General features: G+C 40.0%; 1 protein-coding gene and 1 pseudogene across 1 annotated transcript; one reads left to right on the forward strand and one right to left on the reverse strand.

Moving 5' to 3' along the window:
- Window positions 1–260: 260 nt before the first annotated feature.
- LOC139442013 (uncharacterized) lies at window positions 261–6,117 on the reverse strand. The gene is made up of 4 exons (XM_071222767.1): window positions 5,107–6,117; window positions 2,164–2,232; window positions 1,084–1,173; window positions 261–314 (listed from the first exon to the last, which is right to left on the reverse strand). The coding sequence occupies exons 1-4, from the start codon at window positions 6,115–6,117 to the stop codon at window positions 261–263; spliced, it is 1,224 nt and encodes a 407-aa protein (XP_071078868.1).
- Window positions 6,118–10,787: 4,670 nt separating this feature from the next.
- Window positions 10,788–13,293, forward strand: LOC139443633 (uncharacterized; annotated as a pseudogene).
- Window positions 13,294–13,687: the final 394 nt, after the last annotated feature.

Genomic DNA, 13,687 nt, shown 5'->3' on the forward strand with positions numbered 1-13,687 from the left:
CCGTTTTTCAGTTTCTTTTTTCGTTAAATGCGAGTATCAATAAAAACTACACTGCCAAAGATTGGGAACTGATGTCAATTTTTATTTCAAAGGTTTTTACATGGGCCTTCATAGCTCCGGTCGTTCTCAATGATCATAGCAACCTTATTTACATCTGCAATTGCCGTTACTGTGTCTCAATGTGTCAGTTGTTTGATCCATTTGTGAAACTGTTTTCCAGTATACACGGATCTGATCAAATGCGGCCACCCGATGTCAGCCTATATCTTGAACTGCAGCAGGAGGAAGAAGTAGGTGATGAACAGTCCACACAACTGAAATGAATTAATGTTGAGTTACTTGACAGTAAGCAATAACTTTCTTATGCTGGCCTTTGCATAATCAAGATACAAGTGGTAAACAGAAGAAAAAATGATCAGCGCAGTTGGGAACAATGTCAACCAAGTAACCCAATCCTGAGTTTAGTCGTATCGTATGTCAAGCATGGGATTCTGGGAACTAAATGTGACCCACAAGTTTAGCGGAAATGAAACGCCAGTCAGACAGACAAGCTCGTGAGGGAAAAACATACCCAAGATTTTCTTTTTTATCAGTCAAACTGTCATGCACTATTTCATGCCAAGGTGTGGTGTATAAAGTGTGTGAAATGAATCAATGTTTAGTTACATGGCAGTTAGGATTAACTTTAGTACGTTGGCTCGTGTATAATCAAGACAACAAGTGGTACATTGCATGACAAACGATCCACGCCGTTGGTCCAATGGCACCCATGCAACTCAATCCTTATTAGTTGGATCTTATGGCAAGCATGACATACTGGGTACCTTAATGCGACCCACAATCCCCACCGAGTTGTGCGGAAGTGAAACGCCAGTCAGACAACCTCGTGAGGGATGAAAATACCTATGTCTTGTTATCAGTCAAACTTACTTTTCAAAGTCCAAATATCACAAAGTAATGTACTACTTCACACCATGTATATATGGAATGAACGCTGGTATTTTGATTTCAGTTATGTTCAGCTGCCCTCTGCCACGATAGACGTTACATTTTATGACATGGATTGTTGACGTTGCAACTTACAGTCAGAAGGAACTCGTTTTTGATGACAAAGAAGTTAATGGCCGTGAATCCAGTGGATGTTCCTGTCAACTTGGAGACAAAGAGGTTCAGCTGCAAAAAAGTAAGCAAGAATTGATGACGATGGTCGGTCATAAATGATTATAATCAGATTAATTTTGAATGTGATACTTCAATGTCGCCTTTTGAGGAGTTATTGTCCTTTATCAAAGGTGAGCTATTCTAGGCCATAAGGCATCTTCGTTCGTTTCTGCGCTACGTTTCTGCCCTGGCGCCTCATCAAGCTAGTGTTGGAACCCGACAAATGAGGCATCATGTCTGTTTAGAGTCTGCCATTGTTATTCAGTTTCAACATATAGTCAGGTGTCACATACACAGACACAATGACACAGAGCAAGGTATGAATGCAGTTTACCGGACACCTTCCGCCATTTTGGATTCATTTGGGTAAGAGATGTCACGATCTTGTTCCTCAGTAAAGCCTTCTAAGCTTTTCAGCCTTCCACTGTTTTACTTTCGGGAAAAGATCCTAAGTCGCAGAAGTCTGCAAGCACCATCATGGGAACTGATGCCAGTTCCGTGTTGTTTATGAAGGTACAAAGTACAATCAAAGCATTTGTCAGTTCTTTGTGCTGACTGAAAACTGTTTTCTAGAATGTTTGTGTTATCAGAGTAAAGAATGGGGTCCTTATTAAAGATTTTTTTGACCATCCAACACGAACAAATTCAAAATAAATCATCACATTTATAAAATACGGCGACCTGAATTCATTGTGTTCTTGAGCACCACAATATTGTTCATCTTAAAGATGACATACTTATTTTAACGTGTGCACTCTTTCTTAGCATTATTTAGTGTCAGTATTCGGGACACCCTATTGCACAGACACATATATACGTTATCACTCAGGACCCAGTTGGAGCCCTTGGGCACATCTGAATGGAGCCCCAAAGAGCTATCCATTTAGGACCTATTTTCCAGGCCACATTACCCCAAGTGGGCCCAAACTGATTGGGACGATGCTTCTTGGCACAACATAATGAAATAAGAATTCCCTTTGGGATCTAGTATCGTATACCTACCTGTCCAAGAAGTTCTGAAGTGGCGTTTTTTGTCCCGATCTGGAAAATATCCTCCAACAAAGAATGGGCCTGAAACAGTTGTACCCAGAACATTTTGTAGCTGAATATATATAAACAGCAAACTTATGCACAGATTTTTTTATATTTTCGTTTTTGTTTTGAGATATCTGAAACAAGAACAGCAGACAGCGGTTATTTGTTCAGTGACTGATGCATACAAGCTGGAAGACAAGACGTTGAACATGCTTTTGTCATCATGATGATTGTATTATTCCTGCTTACACATCACAAACTGAATGGGCGACCTGATCATGTTTTTTTTATTTCGAGAGCTGAGACGGGTCCAGGACCATGTCGGTCTGTGACATTCCTACCAGTGGAATCTTGTGATGTATTCAGCCATGTGTACTTACCGCGTCATGCACATCTTAACTGCTCCTTGTCGGCAATATTATGATAACAAAACAACAGGTAACAACGAACAGGTAACATTTGTAAACATCTCCTTTAGGCCATTGAAGATCTGATACGAAATAAAACGGGCCAGGAGAAGGAGAAGTCAAGAGCCTTCAGGCACTTTGCTTTAGAGTGAGTGAGTTGAGTTTTACGCTGCTTTTAACAGTATTACAGTTACATCGCAGCGTGTCAACTTAATGTGGGAGAAAAGCCCGAAAGGATGCAGGTCTCCGACGTTTATAAATTTGGTGACACCGATGAGCACGGGTATGGTGCTGACAAACCTAGAAACATTAATCGGGGCGAACCGGCATTTGTACCCACAATCATAAGATTCTGGCGTGCCCAAGGGACGCAATTCTGCACAGTGAATCATGGCGCCTTTGACGACTGGGCCACCGTGGATCCATTTGAAGGTTCTAAGGATGATATTCACAGCCTGACGAAGATGGGTGATGTGAAATCTCAGTTCTGGCAGACGATCAGGGATGTGGCCATTTTGGTCACCCAGGGGTGGGTGGGTTTGGGTGTGCCTTAATGCAGGAGGTGCAACAATTGCCCTATGAAATTTAATTTATGAAGAAAAATAACAAGCGCACAATATTCAAGCTTGATGGGCACTTGAAATGTCCTAGCTATTTATTTGCTCAGGTCATAAATGATGAAATGGATGACATGCATGCTGTGCCTGTTTATTCTCGTTTCAAACGACAGGATACCCATGTTGTGTTTTGACATTACTTTCTAAAACTGGTATTCCAGTTATCAGGTCTCAGACGTGTACCACTTTGTGAAACCTAAGAGAACGGGTATGGTGCTGACAAACCTGGAAACAAGATCTGGGTGAACTGGAGTTCGAACCAACGATCATAGGTTTCTGGTCATCTTCACGAGGCAAGGGAGTTAACTGACTTTAAAAGACCAGTTTCCACCCTTGCCGAACTAGACTGGAATTCCTGGGCTCGATAGTATCGCCACCTGTGGCTATTACGAGTTATGGCCCTTCTAAGCCTTTCCTATGGACCAAACAGATTCCACCTCTGGTATCACTTGCATTTGCTTCGAACAAAATGGCGGCGCCAAGTCGAGACGATCTAATCAATAATCAAGATGTTTATTGCGATAAAACGGGTCTTACATCGCGAGGTGGGACACCCAAGTGGGTATAAATAAATTACGTGAAATTAAACCAAATATCGGTTACACCTACTTGGGCTGTCAGTCCAGATTTGAAGGTCATTATGCGACGATGTCGTATTGGCCATTCAAGATATACAAATGAATATATTTTAAAAGGTGAGGATCCTCCATTTTGTATCCCTTGTGATGAGAGAATCACCGTCAAGCATGTGCTGCTTGATTGTGTTGATTTTTCCATCACAAGGGATAAATATTTCAAAGTTTCATCCTTAAAGGATCTTTTTAGTATCAATGCTCGTTTAATTATTGCCTTTTTAAAAGAAATTGAATTGTTACATAAATTTTGATTGATATGTTTTGTATATAATATAGTTTTTATAATTGGTAAAATAAATTTGATGACTGGGATTGTTAGTGGCTGTATCCTTGAAGGGGGTTGAAGTAACGTAAAATTATTGTCCCTTTGAGAGGATATGTAAGACCACATCATTCAAAGTACATTTATCCTTGCCACAGTTTTAGACGTAGAATATTTGTTTATTTTAAGTGTTGGCTAAATTGCAAATAATTACCAGCGGCTGAAGGGATGGTGTAAATCCTGCTGGGGAGTCGTGCAGGTAGCAAAAGTATTGTAAGTCCCCACGGTCCCCAGTAAGGTGGCCTAACTTTGGTTGCTGGTGATCTATAGCCCATTTTATATTGTATTGTTGATTGAAAATGTATTCTTTTTAATGTTCTCAACTAGTTTTAAAATCAAAACTGTGATACTCTAGTTATTTTTACTGTCCTTCGATGACATATTTAATCCATTCAAATATTTGTATTTTATGTCAGTTCTCGTCACGATATTGCTGAAATACTGCTGATGTGACGTTAAATATTAACTCACTCACTCACTTACATCGCGAGGTGCATCAGAGCACCTTGATTAAAACATGAAAAGATTTGGAAAATATCTGTTTACATCGAGTTTGCGGAGCAATCGATCGAAAGTTGCACGATGGTTTATGAACCAGATTTCGATTTCGTTCCATGATTTTAATTGGACGAAGCATGGACTCGTTAGTCCGGTCAAAATGTAACTCAATATTCCAGCCTTGTTCGGCAAGGGCGGAAACTGGTCTTTTATAGTCAGTTAATTCTCTTGCCTCGGGAAGATGTTTTTTGACGTGCCTAAGGCACACACTTAGACGACTTCGCCACCCATCTGGGAACTCGTTTTTGCCTGTGTCTCTTTGGAGCCACCGTGGTCAAGATATTTCAGTATTCTCCCATTCCAGCTTTAAATGTTTGTCACTAAATCAATAGGAGCGAGAGAACACAAGGCACATGTAAATCTGTACTTACCGCATCATGTACATCTGAACTGCTGCTTGTCAGCAATGTTATGATTACAAAACAACTTCCCAGCCAATACGAATAAGTTAATGTTGTAAACATTTCATATTTGCCAGTTATCATCTGATACGAAACAAAGCAGGCCAGGAGAACCTGGAGGAAAAACGATAGTCCGAGGATCCATTTGAAGGTTCTGTTGATGATATCCACAGCCTGGCAAAGCTGTGTGTAGCGAGATCTCAGTTCTGGCAGACGATCAGGTATGTGGTCTTCTGCTTCCTTGATCTGCTTAGAAAGGACCTGCCCAAATCTGAGGAATTGACCTTTGATGACCCTGGAAACTACGACCACGAAGATTACAGGAAATATCCATGCACCAGTGTCGAAAGTGTGCAAGATAAGATTGAGTACGGCTGCCCATCGTTCACTGGGAAATGGCCGAACAAGATCACCAAGTAATAGCACCGATGTCGACAAATTTCCAAGAGAGATTATTAAAACTGCAGCTATGTTGATGAAGAACAAAGTCCAACCACCTGATGTCGCAACCTTCAAATACTTTATTGGGCATATGAATCCACATCCAATTTGGTTCGTCACATTGTTCTTGAAAAGAGAATCCCAATGGTTGTAGAAAGATCGCAAGTGTCTAAGTCTCTGACATGAAATAATCATGATAGTTGCATTCAAAGAGCACTGGAGATACCAGGACGTAGGAATAACCCTGAAGGGTAATCTTTCATTCAGAGGAAATATGCCAACAAAACATCGGACAAAATTGAACCACAGCAAAAGAAGAACCATGTAACAATACAGTTGGTGGCTGAAAAATGACAGTAGCCGTGTAGATATTCTCTTACGTCCATTCTGTGACTGTTCCAACATATTGCCATCTTGCTGTGGGTCAAAGTACAGTCCCAATAGTTTCATGGACATCAAAAGAGGTTTCATTCTTTCTTCGATTGTAATAAACTTTCCAGTGTCCTTTCTTTCGGAAGTGGCAACACTTTCTATTTTCATGATTGATGCTTGTTTATAATCCGTAACCACCACCACAATACCCGACAATACCACCAATTGATAAGTAGAATCTGTGTCTTTAGTTCAGATGAACGGCATATACCTCCATATGAGGCGCAGAACTGACGCTTTTAATCAACACAGTGCGGTACCTGTGCTGCGGTATCAACCATATGACAACGAAAAGCTATCGAAAGCTATCTGCTCCTGTCCATATATGTCACCTAACACAATACAACCCTATTAACCTTTCAAAGCTTTACAACGCAAACACGCCATCGCTCTAAAGCCACTATTTTATGGCATTCAAATATTGTGATAACCGCTAATGGATGAATTTTAACTGATTGTCCCATAGTGAGGAAACATCAACTCTATTTATTATAACAGAGAATGATAAAGCGACCAGAAGCCCCTGTGTGTATGAAAGCAAGAGACAGTGAATACCGAGCTGACAGTCAGTGTAGAGTATTGCTTTACAAGTTTGATTAAGGCACGAGCGTGCTGAAGGTTGTGTTACTATGGTATTGATATTCTTGTTTCCTGCAACGATTGCTAATAGTTGAAAAGTGACATCGCAGTTATTTGAGGAATGGTTTTGAATAGTCTCGTTTTGCAAGCTCTCTCATGGAAATCCGATTTCTGGACACAAATTACGATGTCGGAGCATGTGTCAGTGACGTAATGCCTGTGTGGTGTTTTCGAAAAACACACGTTTGGTAATGTAACTTTACCACTTTACCATTGAAAATATCATATCAATGATATATATACTGAGTCTGTGTAATTGAGTCAGAATCGGCCCGCAGTATGGCCGTCGTGTTTGAAGGTGAGCAGTTCTCAGACGGTTTCGAACAGTTTGCGCACTCAGTCTACCCCTAAACAGTTCATTTCTGGTTGATGTAGCCGTCAAAAATCGGTTACGGAGGTGACGTAAGACAATCTGACGATCCTCTCCATGTGACGTCACATGTGGTCGACCTGGCCGAAGGCGATCAACGGTGGTACCAGTTTGCTGTAGACGCGTCTATAAATCATAAACAGTCCATCGACTACAACCCATCGTCCTTGCGACTTCAGCTACGGACGTTCCCGTCTGCAACATGCCGATGGCACGTTCACGTTGCACATTTGAAAGGCGTGGCATGACAAATGGCCGTAAAGACTTTTGTTTTCTTGTGTTTTTCTATTTTAGTTAATGACTGCTAACAAGTATGGCTGAAAACACGTGCGGTATTATGGCCACGCGACCAGTTGCACGTGAAAAACCACTTTTGCCACTATAGTGCTGTGCACATGATTTTGATCGATTCACCTGCACAAAAACGGGTGTTATCTGAACACAATACGTGGCCATTACTGTTAAAATACACAATAAGGGCCCACAATGATAACTGGTCAAAATGTTAAAATCTTAGGATTGTGAAGTTTTTAATTTGGTTCAGTATATATGTAAAGGTGGATGTCATACTCACACAATCTATACAGTGGGGGTATTGTCGTCGCCTCGTGTGTCTGTCCGTCCGTTCGTCCATAATCATTTCGTTTCCGGAGATCAACTTGAAAACAATTCAATATTTTGATAGATTAATTGATAGATACATCAAACAGATCCTGAAGTGGAACCTTTTGCTATCTACGGATTTTTGTCATTTTGTTTTCACGACTTCCATGGAACCTTTTTGGACTTTGGACATCCAAACCTATTAATCAGGGTTTGAATTGGTGCATTTTACTATTTAGGAATTAAAAAAATATCCCGTTTCCATGGCAACAAGTTTGACTTTGACTCTCACACTGGGAAGGGCCAAACTGGGCATAAACCGTTTGTCCGGACCATATCTAAACTTAATATGCACTCTTTTATGACACTTTGCACACACAAAGACCACGTTGTCAAACGGTGCTTTTCGCTTCTTCGGGGTGTTTAAAATTGATCTGTTTTTCTGTTTGCATGGCAACAATTTTGTTCTGTTCACAATGTGTGTACCTGACATAGAAAGACAAACTTCTGAATCCCAATTCCATACTACTCCTGTATGCTGAGAGACAGATTAGATAGAAATTCTCTCATCAAGTTGGACTTTATGTAACAGTCAGATGATTTGCTCTTTCACAAAGGGGCCGGACGAAAATGCCATCTTCTGATGACTCTTGTTTACTGTTGCGTTCAATTTTAATTTCTATTGGACAAAAGTATACACAGAGTAAATTTTAAGTATAGAGTGCGTTAGTATGTTTGTTTGTTGTTTAACGCCGCACTCAGCAATATTCCAGCTATATGACGGCGGTCTGTAAATAATATAGCCTGGATCAGACAATACAGTGATTGACATCATGAGCATCGGTCCACGCAATTAGGATACGATGACATATATCAACCAAGTCAGCGAGCCTGACCACGTTAGTACCGTTAGTCGCCTCTTACGAAAAGCATGGTCGCCTTTAGCAGCAAGCCTTTTACCTAGACCTATTTTACCCCGGGCCTTCACGGGTCGAGTGCGTTTGTCCTCAAAACATATTATTCGGTCACCTGCATGGCAAAGAAAACATCCCTCAATGTATGTTCTTTCGTCTTTTACGTGTCGATTCCCAATTTAAAACAATATGCTGTACAATAACTCAGAAATCTGTACGAAAAAATACCTAGTGTGAAACCAACAAACAACCAACAAGTCATATACAATCAACAAATGTATTACAAAAATAACAATGTTCACAAATCAACACAAATTACTGCACAATAATTACAATTGCAGTTCACAGATTAGGGATGATGAGCGATTCTCACACGAAAGCTGGTTCCGATGTGATGAAAATGCGTGACAGATACGTAAACACGCTATTGTCCCTGTAAAAAGTAACCTCCCAGCCACTGGAAAGTTCCAGACAGTGCCCTCGCCTGTCCATGTTACAAGAACATTAAAATAATTCCAATAACATACTTTCACCGTCCGCGGTATACCGAACCGGAAGTTTATACACCACATTTAACATCTAAACACAGTAACTTCCTGACGACTGATCACTGTGCAAACACAATGCAATGAACGTCTACCGAATGTCAACAGAAACAATGCAACACAGTTACAATCACTGTCAAACAATAAAATATACTGCCATATAACATTTCTCTCAAGCCACATTCTAAAAGGGCAAATTAAATAGCCATTTCATTCAGTGTGTACTCCTTTCTTTCCAATCATCTCTCCCGCTGTGTAAACGTAAGCGCTCAGTAATCCCATGGTAAATTTGTGTATATCTGTTCACAAGTCATGTATTTATATAAGGTGTTGACATCGAAACGGAAAACGTCACAACAGAGTAAATAAACAAGTTGTCACCCATACAAAGTTTTACTATGATCAAATCACGAACAGAAATATATCAAATCCAGCCATATCAAACTCAGCTATCAGTGGTATAAGGGGTACATGTATTTCATATTTGTGGCATAGTTTTCATTCAAGACAAATATGAGTATGTGCCATATTCTGATTAAAGCATAAGATCTAAACACGTTTACCGCATTCATGAAATCATCAAGTAAAGGAATGTTGTCGGCAGACATTATCAGTAAGCCTTGAGTATATTTACCATGATGCCACATAATCATACATTTAGAATATGAATACACAATAATATGCGTATATTATGTGGTCACAAAGTTGCCAACTTACACACATTTTAAAACAGATTTTCTGGTCCATCGCTTGATATTCTTGTTTGTTTTCATGCTGCCGTCGCATGGCAGGAGTACTGGTGTGCGGCGCCAGGCAACAAACAAAAACTTACTTTTTATACAAATTGTTAGTGGCGGTAAGGCAGGACGCGCTTACCCTTTTCGCGAAAACCTGGTGTCAGTATTGTTTTTAGAGATCGATTTGTATACTTTTCACCGCTATTTTGCCTTTTATCCAAATATGATGTGTTTCGGTGGATAATGACTGGTATTCTCAACGTAATCTCAACGTGTTGTGCATGCTGAAAGGTATATACAGATCCAGATATCTGGGTCGACCTGAGCGAAAAACATTTTGTATGACAAAAGGGTCACTACAAAATCTAACTTGAATATATTTTCCTGGGAATAGCTTGAAATCTTTTTATTGTTGGGCCATGAGTAAAGTCAATTATGAAGTATTTAAACATGTTTTCCGTGGAAATTGCCAAAAAATTGAAATCTGAAATTAGAAATGTCAAGGCACTACCAGACGTTCCTGTAAATACTGTACATTTCAAGAAGAAAACCTGAAATCCGGAAACAAATCGTGATGGAGTGACGAAGAACTCGTTTGCTTACTCTCTGTAAACGGGGTTGAGAAGAATAGAAAACTAAACATATTTGCTATTCACTTGTCTCATTGATTGCACACTCCTTGCTATGAGGACAGCTGTCGCGGTTATAAAAGAAACGTAACGCGGAAGATTATAATGAATCCTTATCTTTTGATGAACTTGCTTACCGTCTTGATGAATCCCATGACACAACAACTGGGCCTGTGGAGATCCATTACCAAGGGGCGGGTCTGCAGTTTTGACGCCAGGTGGCGTGACCGCTCTATCGGCCCTTCCCTACTTCCGGCTGTGCGATGCAGGTCATCTGCTAGCTGTCAAACCGTTGCAGTTCTCTAAACATCTGACGCATCCTTGGTGTTGTTTGCCCCAACATGTCTAGTTACGGCAAATGGACTGAAGAGAAGTTCAAAATTGAGGGGCAACTACAAAGGGTAGAAAAGAAGATTTAATAAACAGGTGAGCAACTATCCCAACGTTCAATCATCGTGTTGTTTTGATGATGGTCCGATCGGCCTTTTTCAGTGAATATTCACATGTGAAACGTTACGAAACAATATTCTCCGCTATTAAGCTTAAATTGTAAAGAGACCCATTACAATTTAAAATGTAGGGTTCACTATATTATCGCGGTAGTTAACTCTTTCAACACCAGTCAACCAGAAGCTTTTACTGCTGTGACATCCAGTTCCCAGACACTCTTGTGTGATAGGTGAAGCCAATATTTATCCAGGATTAATTTCGTTGTAAATAAAAAAATTTAAGCTAACACATTCATAACGTCCAGATTAAAGTCCAGATTAAAGACCAAGGAAGCGAAAATTAGACGATTTTCTGGGGAAACTGTTTTTTGATAAAATCCACCTACCTATTTCTTTTTTATTTTCATTGTTTCATTGTGTATGTATTCGCGAAATTATTTTAAAAAGAATTATAAACAATATTTGTCATCAACATTTTGAAATGTGAAATGGGGTTGGCACTTATATAGCGACGTGCATGCACGTGTGTATGTGTGTGTGTGTGTGTGTGTGTGTGTGTGCTAGTACTAGTCCGCACTAAATATGTCATTGCTTCTGGTTAAACTCTTATGACACATCAGTTAGTATTAATAGATGCTAATTTACTTTCCCGAATTCGGCAAACAAAGTACCTGTCATTAGCGACTCTTGGGCGGGCAACTTTATATTATCGTGGTGAGGCAATTTTGTGGCATGACACGTGTGGAATATACGCTTTAAATCACTTCCTGTATTGGAATAAGCATAATCAGTGTGCATACGACCAAGGTTGGGTTAAGGAACCTCGCCCAAACAAGAGGGTTCTTTTCTAATCAATTTTGAATGGAGGTAGGCGTTATTCCAACTAAAAACAAATATTCCATACAAAATGTACTTACGAGTAACCGTGATATAGCCCAACAACAACGAGTCCTGTATTCGATCAAGCGATGAAATATCGTGCTCAGAATTGCAGAAGTAAACAGTTCAGGATGTGTGGATTACGACTTTTTCCGATACCTCGATAATATAGTCATACTATTAGTCTATAAAGTGATAGTTTTACCATTGTAACGATCTATTCCCATCCATGTTGAGTAATGAGTAGTCATGTTAATGAGACCAGTCTTGTTGTTAGGTCATACTAATTAATACTACTAATAATAAGAGAATATTTACTTTTATACTTGGGATATGATCAATAATAAGCTATTTGTTGTTGTTTCAGATAAGAGGCATCTGACAGAAATATTGACTTTAGAGGAGAGTCGGTGTCAATACCCATGCATATCATACCAGATTGGCCAAGTTCTGGTTTTCGACAACTGGTACTGGAACATATACATCTGCTTCCGGAGCTATCTCAAGGACCGCCTCCGTGGTCTAGTGGCCTGGTAGAGCGTCCGCCCGGAAAGCGGAAGGTCCGGGGTTCGATCCCCGGCCGCGTCATACCAAAAGACGTTAAAAGATTGTACTTGTTGTTACCCTGTCTGGTGCTCGGCATTAAGGGGTTAAAACAAGGACATGTCGGCTCGGAGTCAGTATACTGTGTCTGAGTGGGGTATTCATGTTAAACTGCGGCATGGTATCTCAGGGAGGTAGCACTATAAATCGGCATCAGTCCGGATTAGCACAAGCAGCCACACGCACTCACGTGTATGCACGTCGCTATATACGTGCAATAATCTTGGACGCGACGTTAAACCCAATTTCACCTCACCTCAATATCTCAAGGACACACAGAAGTGTATCTGAACCACCGTACAGCTGATGGCAAGATGTGCACGTGGGACACAAAAGCATGGGCGAAAGGGAAGTTGAGGTTTTTTCTCCAAGCGAAAAAGCATAGATGCCTGCAGCATTCACATATCGCAGGAATTCTCTGTACTTCACTGGCATTGTCAAAGCAGCTATGGTTTGTCAAGTGCACAAAATGTTTTTTTCTTCCACTCAACGAAACCATGTATCAAATATTTTTAAACAGTCATTTCATTATTGATGTTACTACAGAATGTTCGTCCCAATTAAACGACAGAAAATGCACAAATATTTGCTTCACTTTCATAATTAATATGAAAATGCATGTGATGTTAAGTGACCACTATCTATGAAATGTGCACAAAGTGTGGATGGTATTCTTATTGTCTGATTTGATATATATCCATAAAACAAATTTTCATCCTACAGGTGTCTTGCAATTTCAAGCTTCGGCGAAATAGAAGAAACTCGCACTGTGAATGTCCAGCAATGAAAGGGCCACATGGAACCTGCAAACACATCGCATGTGTGCTTCCCATACTCAAACTTCACAGAAGTTTGAGATGCACCCACAGTTAACAAAGCTTGCACAGAAAACTTACAGACCTTCCACAAACCTTGATGTACACATGATGGCAATCATATACCATTATACAGTATTATGAAATAACTCTTAACTGTTTTAATTAGTCTGTCATACAGACCCTGAAACAAATATCTTCAATATAGCCCATGCAAGTCTATAATACTTGGCAAGACTGAAGTTTATATTACTGCAGTGTCTGAAAATGATCCTTTTGTTATATTTTGTGAATATATAGAGGATATGTCATGTGTCAACACATGGAAGATCCTATTTATTATATACTCTCTGTGTAGTTGTCTAGCGAAAATTACATTATTTCATCACAAATGTAAAACCTTGAAACGTAAGTTCTCCCAACCTATCACACAGGGACGTTTCACCTCACCTTCTATTGGCGACTTAAAAAAAGTAGTTTCATGTTTGCAAAATC

Source organism: Haliotis cracherodii, unplaced genomic scaffold, assembly GCF_022045235.1.
Source record: "Haliotis cracherodii isolate W230 unplaced genomic scaffold, xgHalCrac1.p SCAF_5, whole genome shotgun sequence".
NCBI lineage: Eukaryota > Metazoa > Mollusca > Gastropoda > Lepetellida > Haliotidae > Haliotis > Haliotis cracherodii.